This window comes from Meleagris gallopavo, chromosome 7 (assembly GCF_905368555.1).
Source record: "Meleagris gallopavo chromosome 7, MGAL_WU_HG_1.1, whole genome shotgun sequence".
NCBI lineage: Eukaryota > Metazoa > Chordata > Aves > Galliformes > Phasianidae > Meleagris > Meleagris gallopavo.
The window spans coordinates 16,132,911-16,153,680 of record NC_139410.1 but is presented as its reverse complement, the minus strand read 5'-3'; the positions used below and the strand labels follow the sequence as shown (position 1 = coordinate 16,153,680).

The window sequence follows — 20,770 nt, the reverse complement described above, 5'->3', positions numbered from 1 at the left end:
TTTTTTTTCCTTAACAACATATTCCTATTCTGTTATAAATTCTGAAAAAATCTGTTTTCTGAAAACAAAAGCACTTTTGTTTCAAATTTAAACGTAAAAGACGCTCAATAAAGTCAGGAAGCAAACTAACTGCACAGTAATGGATGAATGTAGACAAAAATAGCCCATTAGAAGGTGATCAAAATGCAGCTTCTTATGTAAGCGACAAGCAGATTCTACAGTAACTCACAGACAGCACAACTAACTGAGAAGTTCTTGAGGGTGACAATCACTTGTTCTACCTTACTAAAGAAGAAATATTCCAAATTTTGATTTTGACCTCAGTTAACTGTTCCACAACATCACACTAAGAATATCTGACTGACTTGGCTATGCCTGTAAAAGCAATTAGTTGCCCTGTCCTATATGTGATCATTTCATCTGTGCTAGGCTATGTCTATAGCTCTTGCAGCTCAACAGCTGCAAGGCCTTTAGATTTACTGAAGCTAGTTCTATAAAAGCATTAGAGCCTAATGCTCCACAGTCAAAAAAATCATTTGGAGACAAACGAACAAGACAGGGAGAACAAAGAAAGAAAACTTCATGGCCCACTTCATTCTGAACAGGATGTGCAGTTCTGGCCTCCTCGCCTCCGAAAAGCACCACAGAGGAAAAGAAAGGCACACAGAAAGATGATAGAGATGATGAGAGGTACAGAACAGCTTTCCTAGAGAACCTGAATGTATAGCCTCGGGCTCATTGACCTGCCAAATGAAGAATAATGGGGACATGACTGGCATAGAAAAAGTAAATGGAGAGCATCAAATGTAATTCTGAGATGAAATCTTCAACTTGCTGATATAATAATAAAGCTATACAACTTGGGGGGGAGGGGGAGGGAATAAACCCTTTGCAAACAATTAACCAGACCTCTTCTCAGATCTGCACCTTTTATGATGACAAGGTATTCCTTAGAATAAGCTAAAAAAAAAAAAAAAGAAATGCAGAAGATCTGTGTTAGGAAAGGGAGAACACCAACAAGAATCTTCATGCAACAACTGCATGTGGATTCTGTGCACTTGAGCTTAGCTGAAGCTACAGCTTCATGTGATCATCCAATCTGTTCCAGATTTCAAAATCCATTTTTTTCTATCTGTGAATTCTGATTGTCTATAAAGGAGTTATGATTTACGGTGTTAATAGTTTATTCATTATCTTCAGGAAGATTAAGCTGTTTAACAAGTGGAAATCTTCAATGCAGAGCAGCCAGTGACTATCTCTGGAAGGCGTCCATTCTAACTACAGTCTAGAAGAGAATGAGCCATGAGGATACAGAGAAAACAAGAGAGAGAGTGGGTGTTTTCCCCATAAGATATGGTGCTCTGTGAGGTGATGTTCTGTAGTAATCACAGTACAAAGATGAGCTAGGATTCATTAATGTCTATCAGATTTGCAGCACAGCTAGAAAAGAGAAAGATGAAGCTGGAGACCCTGAAGTTAAAGTCTTCTCTCAAACTTTGAAAGGTTTTGCCTGTTCATGCTACCCTACTGACAAATTTCCTTTCTGGGCCATGGAAATTACATTCCCAAATTGTTACTGCAGTTAACTAAGCTGCAGCTCTCTCTTCTTTCTGGCAGTATAGTGACACATGCACAAATGATGGTGTCTGTCTGGAATCTTATTACACAAACAATTACCTCAGTACAACATACTTTTTCCTGAGAAAGAAAACTAACTCCTGATAATCTATTATTTCAGGATATTCTTGTTTGAATCACAATCTTACTTGGGTAAAATAGTAAGATTATGGATATTATATGGGTAATATAAAGATTTCAGTAACTATCTTCTCTTTCAATGCTTTTTAACAGAAAAACTTTGATTTAAAACTGTGCTCCTAACACTCTTTCCCATTAGACTATTTATGTATACAACTCAGAGCAGAATAAACACAATTACTTTAGAAGTAATTAAACTATATAAATTTACAACTATTTAAATTATTTTTTGTTTCACTGTGAGTATTATCTGATACACTTGCTGGGATTCTACAGAGCAAGGAAACAGATCTGCAAACATTGTCAGTTAAGAGAGGTTCAGACAAAAAGACACCTGATTTATAGGCTGTCCCACACAGGAGCTAGAGAGAACTAACTGCTCTTCAGCAACAGCTAGCTAGCTAGCAAGTAACCCACAGATTAGACTACTCATGAGACCTCATGAGATACCTTCTGTTTCTTGGCTGCTCTCCTAGCGTCTAAATGGGGTCACACATCTGGAAGGCTAGGGGAGAACAGTAAAATGAAGGAAAATCAGCAGAAACACAACTGCCGCGATCTTGGAGGTGCAAACAGAAAAGGACCATTAGCACTTCAGAAGCAGCTAAGGGACTTCAGAAGGCTAAAGATACCAAATCTGTAATTAGAGTAAAAAAGTGCGAGTTCCTTAAATGCTTACTGTGATTTTTAAAAAATTAAAAGAATCACAAGGAAGTTTAAGCATTAAGGTCAACAACACAGTACAATCTTTTGAATATTTTATACATTTTAAAATGAAATATTAATTACCAACCTTAATGCCAAAGTGTAGGTTCCAGGCTGCCTTTGGCTTTCACGAATGAGATAGCTTCCCTCTGCAACACTTAATAACTGGTCAGCTTCTTCCCTTGAGATCATGCCATGAAATCTAAGGAACAAAAGCATTTTGAAACACATGCTTTTTCACTTTTAAATCACCTCCTCCTTGAAAAACACCGGTTATGGTATTTGAAAAACAGAGTAACATAAAAATCTTTGCTTTGCAGAAATCTACATCTTAAATTTAATTCCTTTCTGGTTGTATTTCAAATTGCTTTAAATGGCTCAGGAAGGCTTCTCTTTATCTATTAAACAAGCATACTACTTTTATAATTGCAGTCAATTTAATATGTAGAAAAGAGTCAATTTTCTCCTCTTAGCTTCAGATGCTTTGTGCCAGAGGCATGTGGTCCAATATTTTACAACATTCAGGGATATTGCGGCAACTTGCTGTAATCCTGGGGATGGCATAATATTAGTAACTACTGGTTTAAGTACCGAGCTGGGCATCTCTTTACCAAAATATACATAAATCAGATCTGTTTTCCTTCCCCCACACTAGATCTAACCATCTCTACCTTATCAGTCTGAAAACAAACACACAAGATATCCATCAATGTTACATTTCTGTTTCAAATCTTCTTTTTCCTGCATGCAAATGTCTTTCTCAAAAGCCAGTTGGAGAGTGGAGTAAAAAAGAGACAACTCCCTGAAAGTGCAGAAATATATGGCTTTTTCAAGTAAGTTGTCACTCAATAACATCGACAGCCATCAGAAATAGCAGCTGTAATTTTTGGTAGACAAATAACACGATGGTGAGCAAGACATGCTGCAAGGAAATGGAACAAAAGCTCTTGCTGCAAAAGCAAAATGAGCAGCCTGGCAGAAGTAACAGGGCTGAGGTGCAAATGCAGTGGCTGATGATGATACGGCCACCAAAATGCAACTTTTAACCATGCCAAGGTCTTGCACAGTGACAGCTGGGCAGATGAGGGAAAGCTGCCTTTGAAGAGTGCAATGGCATACCCAAAGTCTCTGTGCTTCTGTGCAAACCAGGCTGAAAAACAGGTGCCCACTGCAAATACTTTCAGGCTTTCCTGTAAATGTTATCAACCAACACATCATGGAGATAAAGCACATTGAGATGCATGTTACTTACTCTCTTCCATAATATTTGGGACGGTTCTCTACCTAGAAAAAAAACAGATGGAAACTGTAATGTTTCACATTTGCAAGTGTAACAACATAATGTCCTTAACAGAATATTAATAGGTAGGGACATAACAGTGAAGTATGTATCAAAATCATTGACCATCCCAAGGTTTTCTCTGTGAGTGGAACACAGGAAGTCAAAGGTGGAACTTCAGGAGAACACTGCACTTCTGAAAGGCTTAACATGGGGTGAGAAGCAACGAGCTGCTTGGGTCATGTCCTCCATGGGTCTCTGCTAACACAAACTGATGGCATTAAGTGTTGCTCGTGCAAATTGTCAACAAATTAAATATTCATTTGCAGAAATGTACTGTATTAAGGACACTAGCATAATGAAACACCTGCAAAACTCTTAGATCTAAGTAGTATCTTCCATCACACAGCTGTTGCTGTCACTGGCAGAGGAAACGAAGCCTCTGTCACGCTCAGGAAGGGCAAGTGGCAGATTAAAGGTTCATTAGCAAGTGGCTAATTCGCATATTACTCCACTGAACTGTGATCTACAGCACCACCTAAGAGACCTCAGCATCACATAAAAATGTCCTACTGCGTAACACAAGGCAGCCCATTCTACAGAGACCCTACAGTGTGAACAGACACACCAGGCAAAGGGTGGCAGGAGTCAATTTTCCTGCTAAGTATTTTGGACGAAGCAACTCAATTGCAATCGTTTGGGAAGTTTTTGACAAGAGAGGGACTGAAGACCTCCTTCAAATAAGCTCAATAATCTCACCCACCAGGTTATCCTTCTTAGCCAAATTTAGAGGAGGGAAATCTTTGGAAAATAAGATTCAACACTTAGTTATACAACCTGAACTACAAGAGTCTAAAACGATCCAGCTGCAATAAAATAAAAAGTACTTGCAGTAAACTGCCACTCCAGTTTCCTTTTCCCATTTTTCAGAGAACTGCCTATTAAAATTAGCACTCCTTTCCTGTTACCACAGTGGAGTATAAATAAATACTTCAGATGTCTAAAACGTCAAAAAAATGCAACCCAATATACAGTCCAGTAACAACTCTTCCATGCTCCCAGCAAATAAAAAGCTGTTGTGATGGTTTATCATTTTTGTGAAAACATTCAGTCACTAGAAAGATTAAAACGTTCTAAAAATATATTCTTTTCCCCCATAAAACCAAACAGTGTGATAACTATATTGAAAGGTACAGAAGAGAAATTGGATCAATTCAAAACAAAGGGAAAAAAAATAATCTTACTTTTTCTGGTTAAAACTAAGCTATTTTATTAAAAAGAAGACAATATGGAATCAGAAAAAAAGTGAAATTATTTTGCAGTTACTAAGCACACCCTCAGAATAATTGCAAATCTAGTAGAAACTGTAACGCTGCATTCAGTGAAATTACTTGAAAACATGGATCGGCAGATGGCGGGAGCTCACTGAGCTCTAGGCCATCCGAGCCAGGTTTGCAGTTCACTTTGGTGGACTGTGAGTCAGAGAGCAAAATAACTGCTCTGGTTGACATTGAGTCCCTACTGATCAGTTTTACGAACTGCATAAAAATGTCAGTGTAAATGTTGACGTGCAACACAGCCTGCTTTTATAAGACCCTGTGCAACAGGAACCCACTTGGTTCCTGGCCTGGTTTTCTGTGCGTGTCTGTGTGCTTTCTCAGTAACTTTTTTACTTATCATAATATTAGCTTTTTGTCACCTAGACTGAATGTGTACATTTAGTTTCTAAGGCAACTCCACCTGAGCTCAGCGGGGGCCTTCTTCTCTGCCTACTAGCTGGGCTACACATCCAGTGCAGTCCATGTGAATGTACGAAAACAAACAAGTTCTTGTAAAGCACATTTATCATGTCCAACAATTAGCACCATACTTCAGCTTTCTACAACGCTTCCTTGCACCAACCTTACTCACAGTAAATTAGGCCTAAAAGAAAGCATGGCATTTGCTCTTACTTCTGCTGGAAGCAAGATGCAGCTTTCCTGGGTTTTTGTGTCTGTTTGAACTTCCCAAAGTTCCCACCACACTGTATTTCTGTGTCCTCCAGCTAAGTGTGAGTACTGAGAGCCAATCAGGTCAGCACAAAGCCTTGTGGGGTTGACTTACACTGGGTCAAGCTGCAAGCTTAGGGCACAAAACAGAAACGTTCAGTGGGACTGGAACTAAAACCTATGTGAAAAAGGGAATATGCTTTAAAATAAAACCAAAGCAGCTGCATTAATTGTGAGATATTTGTCTTCAATTTGCTTACTTGTACTGTACATGCACTTGAGGCCACAGGAAAGATCTGGGCCTTGCTGCGATGTCTACAAGAAACATGAAGGTGAATGTAATTATCTACAATTGCTTTATGATTTCCCCCCCCCCCCTCCCATCCCCCCCCAAACTGAGTGAAGCCAATATACCCGAGTTTAGGAACAGATAACGAGGCAGACCCGGTAAGTACTTAATAGGAACCACTCCTTTGGAGAAGAGCCTATGTACCATGGAGGCTGGGACATCCTTCTGGGTGAGTATGACACAGACAAAGTCACCTCTGCGAACAGCTAGAACATGGATGTGCATTACATATGCCTGGTCTGACTGCGTGCAGAGGCCATTTTCACAAGGCTACGCAGAGATGCTGTTTAGCAGTTTGTTTACTACTAGCACCAAATCAGAATGAAGCCTTGTTACAGGGCAGGAAAGGGCAGCAATCTTAAGTATCTCCTCCACAGAAGGAGACAATTTTTCACTCCTAATTGTTTAAAATATATCACGAAATGCCTTCGGATTGCAGTTAAGGATGCCCTACATATGCCTGCATGTGCAAGCACACACATATGTATATAGAAGATGATAAGCACAATAAACAGAAATTCCAGAAAGGTAATACAATACTAACTGGACAAACTGCATTGTAATACTGACGCAAATCTCACATAGAAATCCAACACCCTTGTCATATTACGGAATCATCAACTCTGAAGTTTGCAAATGAACATCACACAGAGTTAAAAGGCTTGGCTTTACGGCACATTCACAACAAAAATCTCCAGAAGCACTGGTCTTTCTAGCTCAGCTTAACTCCACTGATCTGCGTGTTGCTCTGATACAAAACTGGTGCAGCAGCTCAAACTCTGTATTTGAGAAGCGTTTCATGTTAAGTAGGTCATTCTGTTGAATGCACCTCTCAGTATCAGCACTTGTACACAACGTGCCTTTGCACCTCAAATAAGAGAGGGATTTCTTTATTTTAAAGTGTGACATTCATTTATTCGTTAACAAGTGCTTTTCCTCTAACCATCAATCTTGCTTTTTTTCAACAAGTGGAATACAGTAACAAGGAGAGCAATTTAGGCGCTAATACCTCACCAAATTACACGTTGTTCCCTCCCACTGACCTCTTTGATGTTCGCTGGACCAAAATTCTCCTCCTGATATTTATGAATTTGTTTATACAGCTGAATAATTCAACCACTTAGGAAAAGACTCTGCTCCCCACTGACTCATGCATGGCTGCTAATAGTAACCCAGCTGAGAAAGAGCAGATCACAAAACTCAACACTAGCAGGAGAGGCTGAGACCACAGAGAAAGGTTAAACATGTTCCTGCTCAATGAATACATTTCCACATCTAACCTGAAGCAGCTGCAAAAACTGTTCAATGTTTATAATGAAAAACACTTATCTGTGTTGTAATGCATTATTTCAATTTTACCTTCATTAGGTAAAAATAATCTTCAAAGAGGTTGTTGTTTTTTTTTTTCCTGCTGAATGGATACCATAAAGAGAAAAAAAATACTTAATATGTGATGCTATGCAGTTAAATATCTGCAACTGACTCATTCTTTCATAGCTCTTTTACTTAGCTCAATTCTTACTGATTTGTAAACCCTGCAGATTTTACTTCTCAGTTTCTACAGCAGTGCTCATGGTACAGACACCGGTTTGCTCAGCAGTTCAAGAGCTCGGATGAAGCTATTAAAAAACACAGAACATCTGCCTTCTTTTTTGTTGCACAAGGAAAGTTTTACACTTTGTTAAAGTTCAACTGGTGCAGTTTTTCAATTTGCCACCTCTATAGTACCTGATAAAATTTTATTTTTATAATTAATGGCATCAAAAGTAAAATGAGAGAATTATAGCGGTCAGTGTGACTTGTATTTGAATAAGCTTTAAACAGATACTTTTATATTCGTCTTGCATGACTAGGTCTTGTTCAATCCTGCAAAGAGGCCAAACTGGATCTGAAGGATTTCCATCATCCTTGAGAGAGAAAATATTTTGTATGATCAAATACACACACTTATATCTCTGCTTGTTTGCCTGAATTCACCCAGCTGAAGCCTAACAGCATTCTAAAAACACTGATGGAGAACGCTGTGTAAAATTTGCTTGTGACTTCTCATCACCGAGGGCTATAATGCTTGTAAAATTAATGCATTCTTTCCTAGAGCTAAGTCTTGCTTAAGTGCAATCAGCTATTGTTACGTTGTTCATAAAAATACAAATCTATCACATTAGCAGAAGTCAGGAACGCTTCCACTAAATTAAATATTTTGTTTCTGTTAAATCTCTACCTTTTATCTTAAAAACTGACAGGTTATTTCATGGAATCACAATTGGGCATTTGAAAAGATGACTGCAAAACGCCTCTTTAATTGTGTAAAGTAATCCTTTTTCTGATCTAAACTGCAAGCTATAAGTGTTCCTGACAGTGCTGTGTCCCTCTGTATTTAATACCACGTCAAAATGACTAACATATTGTAAGGATTAATTTCCTTTCTCTTGGCACATGATAAAAAAGCTTAAGTTTTACTGCAGCAATGTAATAACTTTCAGTGGTTACGCAGTTATGCTCTGTAATACTGTTCACATGTCAAACCTAACATTTTGGTATTTTCGTAACTGAAATTAATGCTTCCCAGGTTCCTAACTGAAGCTGCAAGAGAGATGCAGCCACTAGCAGACCCTTGCTGGCAGGCATAATTGTACCAGCCACAGCCGCCAGCACCACAGCTCTGAGGAGATGTGAGTCCACCACAACACCATGCAGAATGTGCTGGCAATTCAGGGTCTGCCACAACACCCAGCCCCAGGAGCAGGTGCTTCTGTATCACAGCATCTCAGCAGGGCCCCTCTTTCTGTTTGGATCCTTAGAAGCTGTGGCTCTGCATAGCTTAGCAACTGAGACTCACAAAACAGAATGCGAGGAAGTATTACACTTCTGCTTGTTGATTTATTACTCATACCAATCACACTGCCATGTCTCCCACAAAGTGCTGTCTGGGTTGCACAACATTACATACAGACTCAGAATTGCTGGACTTTATAAAACTGAATGTTAATAACACCTACCTCACAAGTGCAGGTTATCCTTCTAGGATGGGGAGCTTCCTGTTGCAACTGATACACTAAGAGAAGGCAGAAGTTACATTCTGGTTAATACCGAATCATTGTACCTGTTAAGCTTTTTCGTATCTATTTTCTGTTTAAAAGACGACTTACTGCAAGGTTTAATATGAATACACAGGTATCAAGGTCTCAAAATCGTTTACAAGACGTCAGAAAAGAGCATATTTCTAGCCAAACCTGGATTACTGATTATTTTTTACAATTGGTTGCTCAAGCAATAGGGAGTCTCTGGTCAAGCAGATCAGAGAAGGAATTAGGATAAATGCAAATTAAAGTTTATTATATGTGAAATCAGGCAGCTATCACACTTTTTGCAATGAGCGGACCCTTGTTGGATCACCAGAAACACGGTGACAGACTACAAGAGTCATTCAGAACTCTGCAAAATCAAACCTGATGCTTTTGCCACTACTCAGTGGTGACCTCTGCATTTGTCAATCTAAAAACATCAGGAGTCAAATAGCAGCGTAAAGCAGTTAAGACCTAAATTATGACATACACTTACTAGTATCTTCCAAACCTCTTTTATTTTTACTTTTAATATGAGACTCAGTAAGCCAAAATAAATCACAGGAGCCAGTGGCAACTTTGTAGTTTAATACCAGCTGAGCAACTGTCAACTTCTATCATGAAACCAGTTTGGTTTGGTAAGTTACCCGCAAAACAAGGCCGTCAACACTAAATTATTACTTGAATAGGACCAGATCCAATAAAATGGGCATTTGGAATTGTAAAATTGTAATGGTTTTAAATTAAATTATCTTTCATTCATTAGTACTAACATCAAGAGCTGATAGGTGCTGTCACTTTCTTCAGGTAATAAAACCATACATTACTTTATCCAGTAAGATTTCAGGTCGTTACTCTTCTTATTTGATGATGAGGCTTTTCCACTGACAAATAGTGTATTTATGTGCAAAATTACATGGGAATGGAAAAAAGGCAAACTGCCCGATGATTTGGCAATCATAAGATCAACTGGAAAAATTGACTCCCTTTGTTCCAAACAAAAAAAGCTAATGTTTTCTTCCTGATGTTACTAAAAATCAATCCTAACCATTCTGTACCGGTATTACAAAAATGATTTATGCAACTGATGAAAACCAACACAGACATATATAAAACAGCAATCTTCATTTCAAGCATAGCATGATCCTTTATTTGCCTACACAGATCCTTTACCTTCCATTGTAAAAGCCATTTCTGATGGCACTAATCCTTGTCTAGATCCAATTCTAAGAACCAGAGTAAGGTTTAAAAAAACAAAAAAAAACAAAAAAAAACCCACCAACAACAAAGTGAATATGGGTGTCTCTGAATTTCAAAGAAGAGCACAGCAGAATTAACATATTTTGCAGAAATAGGCCAAAAGTTGTAAATTGTTTTCCTCTTTACTTCAAGCAGGTTTGAAAAGGTTTTCTGGAAAGAAATTCCTTGTCCCAGAGGACAATACCTTTTCTCATCTCCAGCCAGAAGCACAGCAGGTAGACTAGTTAAGTGACAAAACAAGATGTGCATTTCTTCTCCTCTAATTGATGTATGCACTTCAAACTTCAACATCAGTTTCCCTGCTGCAATTATCGCTAGGGAAGTCAAAAAAGCCATTCCCCTTCATCCATCAGGAGAGAGAAATACAAACAAACCCTGTGACTGTGCACTTAATTCTGCTCTATGGGAAAGGTTTGCTGTGGTGAACCAAAACAGCACAGGAGAGGGGTGTACGCATATTTGTCTGAGCCTCCACCCAAGCCCTGGTATTAAGAAAGGTTGGACACTCCTATTTCTTACTGTGGCCTGCAACGAGATGCCCAAACAGGCAGTGCTGCTCAGGTTCATGGAAGATACAGAAGCTTTTGGTGCTTCTTAAACTTATACTCCGATGTTACAATTAGAAAGATTAGCACGGTGGAATGGCAAAAGAGACAAACAGGAGAAGAATGCTTACCCACACCCAAAGATCTAGGCTCACAGGAAAAAACTCCCCAAAGGAGTGACCTACAGAAAGAGATCCTTCCCCAGTGGCAGTCAGCCCTTAAATAAGGTCTAGAAGAAATGCAGCCAGGCTCCACCTTCACCTGTGCTCCAAGGGCTGACCCAGTCCTTTCCCCAGGTGCTCAATCAGTGCTTCTTGACTCAACAGTTCCCATACACTCAGACGAAAACAAAAATGAGTCTGTTTCCAAGGCACCTGGCTGAAACTTTTTTAGCTCTGACTTGAAAAAAATAAAAAGTTGAGATACTTACAATAAGATTTCCAAACAGGTGGTCTGTATTCATCAGTATCTGAAAGAACAACAGCAGTTTTTAATGTTGTGTTAGAAACGTTTTAAAACAGAAAAAACATCACAGAAGCACTTGCAGTATGTAGATAAATACTGCACCAGGATTCTGTAACTATTTTTAGTAATGAAGTACAGAGCAGCCTGACAGAAGTTCATCCTCTTTACTTAGAATATATGGAAAGGTATTATCCTTAACCACAAATAAAACCATTTACAAAAAGACAAACATGCAGATCAGGAGCCAAAACATCAGAGGGGACAGGTAATGCATAGTGTTTTATTATGTACATAGAATCACTGAATGGTTTGGGTTGGGAGGGACCTTTAAGACCACCTAGTGACACCTCCCTCCAGACCAGGTTGCTCAAAGCCCATCCAGCCTGGCTTTGAATGCTTCCAGGGAGGGCGCATCCACAACCTTGCTGGAGAACTTTTCCAGTGTCTCATCACCCCCACAGTAAAGAATTTCTTCCTAATATACTTTAAGTTCCTTTTTAAACTACAAGAGAAAGATTTTTTCAATCTCAGTTAATACCCTGAAAAATCACCCCTCACCCAACTCACTCCTGCCATCACCTTCTTCCTCTTCTGGACAGCAATTAACTACTCCTAGAATAAAATCCACGGAAGTCCATGTTTTGAAAAAAGAGAGACTTTTCCATCCTGTCTCTAAACCAGGTTAAGTGGAAGGAGATATTTTCCATTCTCAGTGTAAGCGGGGTTTTCAAACCCAATTCACTGCCCCTTTATCGCTAAGGCAGCATGTGGTCAAACAGCCACTGCTCAGAGCAAAGTGACCTTCAGAAGGCCCTGGAGATGTGCCGCCATGCCCTGGGGCCCCGACAACACACCCACAAACACAGAGATCCCCAGCTGCCCATCAGAGATGGAGGATCAGCAGCAACAGATGCAGCACTGGTCACCTACTCCTACTCCAGTATTTTTAATTAGGGCAATGCAAATCGTTCATTCCAGAAGGATTGTAATGAGATCCTTTCGCGCTGCAAGGCCACGTGGAAAAAGGGCAAAACATGAAAGTGAAAATAATGGGTTTAGTCCCAGGAGAGGATTCTTATTCCCCTAGCTGCATTCCCTTCTGCTATAGCTTATTTTTGGCAGCATCGGCACCAGTTGCGTTGACAAATAAATAACGTCAGTGAAGGACAACACTCCGTATTTGTAAAATATGAGCTGACTGTTATGAAAATACAAACATTTTGGCAGCCTAACCTGGACTTGCTCGCACTCAGGCCATGTAATTGCTAGGGTATGGAAAGCACGATCATAAAACTGAAAAGCAGCATTATTTGTGCCAAACAAAAAACCCCAAACCTTGTTAAAGTCAGACAAGAACAGCAGTAACTTTCATAAAACAAACATGTAACGTTCAAAAACTGAAAGGAATGATTTATGTTATGCAGCTGTGCACAAGTATTTTGTTAGAAAATCCCTCTGTAAGCTCTATTGCCTTACCAGTGTTAGAATACCCCCAGGCCATCCCACATGAAAAAACAAAAGGTCTTTCCTATTGTGATTCAAAAATAAAAGTTATCTGATACAAATACTGTAGCAGCAAGAATAGTGCAGCACCAACAGTGAAGGAGAGGGTCTGTAGTGTTCCCTTCCATGTAAGGATGTTTTTAGTTTCAAAAATCACTCTGTTACACAAAAAGCAATGAGTACATGCATTGGATTAGCTGCCAGCTTCCTGTTTTTAAAGACCAGTTGAGGTGGTCCCAACTACCAAGGGCTTGATTTTCAGACAGTGCAGGCCTCTGTGTACGGTACCTCCAATTAGGCATCCAAAGAACCCAAAAAGCATTTTAAGGCATGATTAGTAAAACACAGATGCTGAACCCAAAATACATTTTCTCACTAACACTGCATCACCTTCCAATTAACACAATGAACTCCGCGCTAGCAGTTCTCAGATCTTTGTACAGCTCCAATCAGCACGGTATCTCAGCACTGCTAAGCATCTCCATGATCAAATCATTTTCTACCAGACATGCTGTCCATGTACAGAAACTGCAGTTTTAAACTCAGCCTGGTGAAACTGGCAGGTGCTGGAAGTGAATAGCCTTCCTAACCTTTAGAAAAGAAAATGTTTGATAACTTCCCACTATCCCAGGCAACGAGATATCTTGAACTCTTCAGGACTTCATTCTGATTAGAAGAGCATGAAGGTTTGTTTTTATATGATTTATCAGAACTTTTTCCAATTCTATGCCTTGAATCCATACTGATCTTTAATCATATTCCATCCTAGACTAGATCAGAAAAGAAACAGCTGACTGTTTAAAACCTGTACTTTCAAGCTCCTAAATAAACTTGTCATATTATCAATACATACGCATATAGAAAGAATAGAGTAAGAATATCTCTCTTGATTCTGATCTTAAACTGTGATTCTATGATAACCCACTTTAAATCTCAAAGCAAAGGGAAGTTAGAAGGGTAAGGGGAAATAACGCTGCAGGACACATGAAAATTAATGTACCCTGTAGTGCAGTTCTCTTGAACCCACAGCAAACCAAAACCAGCCTGCAAAGCAAGTGCCTTAATGCAGATCTGTAATGCTGCGATGTCTCTGGTTTGGGATCCCTGACTGTTTCTGCTGTTCTGCCAGCACTCACCATGCAGCAGAACCGTCCTAGGCAGAAATACCATGGTGGGACAGGAGCTCACCCTTCTGCACCCAGCCTGATCTCCTTGAAGCGTGTAGATTAATGAAAGAAAAAGGAAACTATGCAAGCCTTGCAAGAACTACCTGCAATTGAAAAGTGAAAGCACAGGATGACCGTCAGAAATCCATGCTTGCACCAGAAAAGGCTTTCTGCCAATAGAAAATCATGCAGCCATTGAGAAGTTCACATACAGACACAAGTGAGACACTGTGAGAGCATCTCAGATTTTTCCACAATTTGACTGTGACATTACAACACAGCATGTTCTACCATTATTTTCTTCTTCCTGGCTGCCATTTTGTCCACTAGATAAATCTGCACAACTTTAGTACTTTCTGAGTGCACGTTTTAACTGCAGATATGAAAACTGTTACTATTGCCTCAAACTGTTTAGACTGCTTGTCTCTGTGTATTCCTTTTATAGAAAGAATAAAAATATTTACCTCTGCTTGAAATGGTTCCTTCTACCTCCCCACTGAAGACCAGCCAGCCCTAGGGTAGAGCAGCAGCAGCGTAACCATGCATGGTAACCCTATCAAGCAATTTAGGGCTTGCTGTGAAGCTCGCTACAGAGAATTCAGTTTTGTTTTTCTTTTACTGTACGTCATCTCCTGTAGCACGGTAATCTGTAACCTCATGGAAAAGATCAGTTTAATGCTGTCTGAAAGGAAATAACCAGCTATCTGCTGGCCCAGCAGCTCTTGCCCCAGACCTGGGTTGTGTTTGGCAATATCCCTGTCAAGCAGAGGTGAGGCCTCAAATGGCAAACCTTGTGGAAGAGGCTGACTCCTCGCCACATGCACAAAACCTCAATGTGATTAGGAGAAGTAAATCTAATCTCATGTTTTCTGAACAGCCTAGGCCCAAGGAATGGTATGTCATAAATATAAAAAGATACAAGTATAAAACCTTCTTCTATACGTTACAGTCTAGTAAGCACTAACATGTGTTTTAAGATACTAGATCATGGTTTATTTGGCAGCAGTGTGGGTCAAATTTTAACTCCTGGAGAGGTGGATGACAAGTAACCATGGCCGTTTTCTGACCCTTTAAACAGACTCCTCCTTGTGCCCCTGAAAAAATTTCTAGAAAATTCCTTCTCAGCCTCAAAATGTTGCTTATTAGCACCTTCTATATGCCCAAAGGGTTTACTCGACTTACAGAAATAAAGCTGTATAATTTATATTGCTGGTGAGATTCTCAAGCCACAAAAATGTCAGAGCTGAACAGAGAATGTCATTTCATCCCTGTTGTCAGAGTACAAGTGCCAACAGCCTTTCAGAAACTAAAATCAAGCCATCACAAAATGCTTTAAGCAGTAAACGGGCCCTAGCTGTTTGGGCTTTTATGCACTCCAACCAAAATAAAACTCAAACAGCACCAAACTAATTAAAGGATAAGTACAGCCACCGCCCTAGGCAGCAGTAGTAAAACAGATAGACGCAGCACCATAGCTTCAGAGTAGATAGAAGATGCTGGTCTCTGCCCATGCCAGCATTTGGCAGCACAGAGCATTTTGCAGAAGCCCACATATGTGTGCTGTGGCAAGAATGAAATATGCCACAGGTCCTTTGCCACTGCCAGATGAGACCAAAGCTTTCTCCACAAAGCCTCTGTCCTTCTACTACCTGTGCTACTAGCAGTCAGTGAACAAAATGGGGTGTGGGCAGAGCCTTGGTGTGAACTGCAAGCTACACGGCATGGTGATGGCTGCTGCAGTGGAGCAGCCAGCCCATCCAGCAAGCAATGGGCATCAAAGGATTGCTTCAGCCCAAGCTCAGTGAGCAGCAGAGACAGCTGAGGCCTGCTAACCTGCCTCGCGTTAAACGTGCTCTTAAGAACGAAGACTTCTTTAGCATGTAGCTCCTCTGTGTGAACATGAAAAGAGACATGACCAGGAACCTTGGGGTACAGATGGCCTGCACCCAACTGAAACACACAAGGTTTCACAAGCCACAGCAGAACACCACAAGGCCTGTTGGGGGACAGGATGATTCCTGCAGGGCAGCAGCTATTCTTGGCCTTTTCTCATCATATGATGAGAACATATGATACGCGGTTTGGCACTCAGCCATGATGACTGACACTTCTAGACTGCTATTGAGTCTTTGATGCTATTTTAATGTTATCCTTGGCAGGATAATTCCTTTGAATTCAGAAAAAAAAAAAGCTTTGAAAACTTTCAGACACGTCACTGCTGTTCTTCAGGCAAGGCACCACTATGTACTGAAGGAGCTGCAGTGCAAATGCTCCCAAATAAATCACTGCTAGTTTCCTCCCTGTCCTCACAAGAATAAAGCATCCCTTCATAGAGTCAGGAAAGTTGGAAAAGACCACTAAGACCATCTGGTCCAGCCACTGACCCATCCCCACCGTGCCCACAAACCCACGTCCCCCAGTGCCACTCCTACCCTTTTGGGAAAACCTCCATAGCGGTGACTCCACCAGCTCCCCAGGCAACCCTGAATGGCTTTGGCACAGCACTAAGCCACACTATGACTCTGGCCTAGGAATGTTGTACTGGGACAAAATTTAGTTATTTTCCTTCACCCTTTTGTTTTCACATGCTTTTGCTTATATCTCCAAACAAGTATAATTAGGTTTCTAATTTTACGTAAGTAAAAACAATTAAGAGAAAGCAACCGTGAACTATACCCAAGAAAACCAGGAGGCTTACTTCCAGTCCTCTGATGCAACCAAGCAGTAGCTTTACTTGTGGGAGCACTTTCAACAAAAGTAAAAGGCCCTACAAAAGGCCACACTCTGATACCAGCCCTGAAGGGAAGAGAAAAATAAAATAAATCACATTGCCATCCCCATGTCTACAAATGCCTTTTCTGAAGATGATAAATTCAGTGGAAATGCTTCTGATGGGTTAGAATGAGGCATCCACTGAAAATAGCCAGAGTTCAGTGTCTTTTCTCATCAGGTATGCTATTACTGCCCCTATATGAATAATGGGAAAACTTTAATGGGAAATATTTTACCTATCATGGGCACTTCTGCTGCTAAATGGACTTGTCTGCTATGTGATTAGACCAGGCTGCAGTTCACGTGTTTCTAGATTTTCTCTGAACTGAAGCAAGGGAAGCAAGTTCTTGTTTTTCCTCCTCTTTGCTACACAAATACAGCGGCATCTGACAACAAGAATGATCATGAATAAAAATTAAGAAAACAAACATAAAATACCGATTAAAAAATTTACTTTGAAGTTTGTAACAACTGGAATTTTCATGTCTGCAATAGCAAGCAAAGTATGCAGCTCTTACTGCCCTTTTCTTGACTGTAGTTTAAATGGGGAAAAATGCAGTTCCATGAAAGCAGTTAGCTTCTCTGCTAGGAGAAGTTTCAACATTTCTAAAATTATTTCTCAGTATTACAATATGCACAAAAAACAGGATTCAGAGAGGCAAAAAAGATGCCAGGTGCCACCTTGTGGACATTTAACAAACAGAATTTAATTTTATTTTGTTTATGGTAGTCTGCCTTCAGTCAATAGGCCGCAGGGGATTTCCAACACCACTACCCAACACAAACTGGGCTCGCTGTGGGTGCTGACAAGGGAGCCCAACTGGCAGCTGCCTCTGATCCTCTGATGCAGACCACTGTAAGGCTGATGATGGCTCTTTCAACTATCTGTCAAAATAATGCTGTCAAAATCAAATGTGTCATTTTCATTTCTCCATTTCAGCGAAAAACAGCCTGTCAATTATTTATTTAACCCACTGTGCTAAAGCTGAATGCACTGTCAGCTGCCCCAGGTTGCTGGAACAATGAGATGGGCAGCTCCCTACCATTTCCTATGGGTATGTGAATGGTCTTTTGCTAACAAATCCTGCAAGACCAAAGTTGACAAAAATACACTTTTACTGGATGAATCACATCTCCTAGATCCGACAGACGATTTGTCCAAATGACTTCCATGGGAGGACAGTAAAGTCTCAGAGCAATTCAAAGTAATGTCAAGTAACATGAACACTGTAATCAAGCTTCCCTAGTGTAAATCCACACTGGCTTTCATTCGAGATGCTGCTCACTGCTTTGATCGTGGTCAGATGAGTTTGCTTGGAAGTAGGCAGCAATTCATGTCAAAGCTATTGCTCTTACACAGGCCTCATTCTAGCCAGAACAAGTCATATCGTAGGAGAAAATGTTAACTTTCCTATATTTCCCTTCCTATTATTTATTTCCACAATTCCCTCTTTGTCTCCTGTTCTAAAAATCTCCCTGCACTGGGACCAAGCTCACTTCCCATTGTTTGTTTTAGTTATTCCAAACAGTAGCACCTGCAAGGGCACCATCACTTTTACCTGAACTTCCATCCAGTCACAACCTCCTTAACCACAGCCTAAAGGCATTCACAAAAATAATTTATTGACTCAATTTCTCTAATGTATCTTCCAAAGGGTAATTTTGAGTGAAACCTGATTATGCAAATATTCTGACCAGTCAGCCTAATAGCAAAAAAATCCCAATATGATGTTACAGAAGTGTCTTCTACCTGTAAATTAATCTCTTCCCCTGATTAAGAAATCTGTCCAGTCAAGGTCATGTAGACCCTAAATAAAGGAAGAGCTTTCAGGCACTTTCGAAATACAATCCCTCCATCAATTGCATAATGCCCTAATTTACTGAATCGAAAAGGCATGTTTTGTAACTATTTGCTTGTTTGCTTTGAATGTTTTTCACAACCAGCACTGAAATAATGAACGTACACTCACTTTCCTGCTCTAAAATACATTTTTAAATACAGTGTTGTGGTTTTACTAAAAGCTGAACCACAACAAAAGAGCACAACACTGGCCCTGCCTCCCCACGCATTGGTAAAAATCTGCTGAGAACTTGTCCTCCCTTCCATTTCAGACCAAGATAGCTGCTGTGAATTCATTAGCCTCCTGTGGAAAAACACAAACAAAACAAAACCACCCATTAGCAGCCCAGGCAAAACCAGAGTCACACGAAAGAAAATTAAGAGCAGATCTGATTTCTGACTCCTGTTATGATGTTATGATGTCTCAGGATGGACTCGTGCTCCAAAGCATGTCTCTCTGTTGTGATATAATATATGTTGTTGCCTCTCCTTTCCCAAATTTGACCCATTTATGTTCTTTGACAATCAGAGTTACAACAAACCTATTATGATTCTTATTACAAACAGATTTTTCATTTTCTAAAACAGTTGTCAATAACACAAGCCATTGCTCATGCAAAAATATGCACTTATTTAACACACTACCAAGTCCTCTTGCCTGGAACCAGGATCACTTTATAGTATTATAAAGGAAACTCCTAAAACAAATTATTGGCAGGGTCAGAGGAAGGGAAATGGACACAATGTGGTAGAATGCCTTTTCTTGAGTTGGAATTAGTTTTTTTTCCTCCAAATGTCATTCTCCAGATGCTGTGAGCCTTCAGTCAATCCAAAACCTAGAAGTATCACTTCTTACCTCTTTCTGTTCTCATACAAAACCTTCAAGAGGCCTCCAAGGATGCAAATAGGACGTTTCATGTAGAACAGATGAAAGCCACACCTTCCTTTTTGGCAATTTCATGGCTCACCAATATAACTACAGCAACAAAAATGTATCCATCAGTCTCTCCTTGTTTATAGCATTAAACACATCTTTTTCACAAATCTCCTTCTCTGTAGATTCACCTGTGGCTCTGGAAGCACCAGGAGGCATGAGAGATACCCTCCATTTGTCCTCAGCTCATGCTGCACTTCTGAGGATGAAAGGTGAGCTCTATGGACAAGCAGCTCAACACAGAGCTTGGCCACTGCCCACAGGAACAGGAGAGCTGTCTGCAAAGCTCCATATGACCAGTGCTCGAAGGTAGCCCCCAAAGTCTTTCCTTTAGATAATCCCACTTTTTCCTTCTCTTTCTTTCTTTTTTTTTTTTTTTTCCTCCTCTCCACGTGCTTTATTTGGATGGCTTCTTAGCTCTGTTTTGAACTTTTTTTCTGGGATACTGACCCATCCTTACTGGAACCGAAAGCCCATGGCAACATCCACAAGCAAAGAGACTCTGTGCTATGGAACACGATGTCTGAATAGAAAATAAGAACAGCTGCTGGCAAGAGCAGCAGAGGCTCACATAGATGAAGTCATCCTATAGATGAAAAACTGGTATCCCTATTCCCGAGTCCTGGCAATCCAACAATGCCCCAGGCAACACTGCCTCTCTGCATAACCTCTTCTGGTATACTTAGCTCTACTTCATAGAAAAAGCTTCACTGTGGCAAAATACAAAAACAGGCACGTGGAAAGTCATAGGATGTGACAGATCACACTCCAGATTTCAGTTTAAAAATGGTTCTGGCCAACCTATGTGGCTAGAAGGGGACAGCTGCGCAGCAGAATGCTGCATGCAATTGTCACAGATTGCAATCTACAGGATTTCTGCACAGAAATAGGGCAGATGCTCTGAGACACAGAGAGCCACAAGCACTCTGTTAGAGCAGCCCATCACCCATTACCTCACAGACATTGATCATCTCCCAGCAGCACCACATCCTCTAATCCTGCCCCAGCACAGCCCAGACACCGGGCTGCAAGTCACCTGCTGCCAAGGCTAAGCCTGCAAGGAGCAAGCTAAGGCAGAACCACCATCCTGGGCTGGTGCAGGGTCAGAGCCGGCCTGGAGTGGGTGGGGGAGTTCTTTGGC

At 40.4% G+C, this 20,770-nt stretch overlaps 1 protein-coding gene across 4 annotated transcripts in view; it reads right to left on the bottom strand.

Moving 5' to 3' along the window:
- Positions 1-20,770, bottom strand: part of CHN1 (chimerin 1) — an 80,183-nt gene that overhangs the window by 52,859 nt on the left and 6,554 nt on the right. For 3 of the 4 annotated variants that reach the window (XR_014884530.1, XM_085228632.1, XM_085228633.1), the window contains exons 2-5: positions 11,380-11,418; positions 9,079-9,134; positions 3,716-3,747; positions 2,552-2,665 (exon numbers count right to left, since the gene is read on the bottom strand). Coding sequence is in view for 3 of the 4 variants with exons in the window: in XM_085228632.1 (XP_085084758.1) it covers positions 2,552-2,665; positions 3,716-3,747; positions 9,079-9,134; positions 11,380-11,418 (241 nt within the window). In the remaining variant the exon portion in view is untranslated. The remainder of the gene's footprint in view (positions 1-2,551; positions 2,666-3,715; positions 3,748-9,078; positions 9,135-11,379; positions 11,419-20,770) is intronic. The other variant, XM_085228634.1, reaches the window with a different exon arrangement.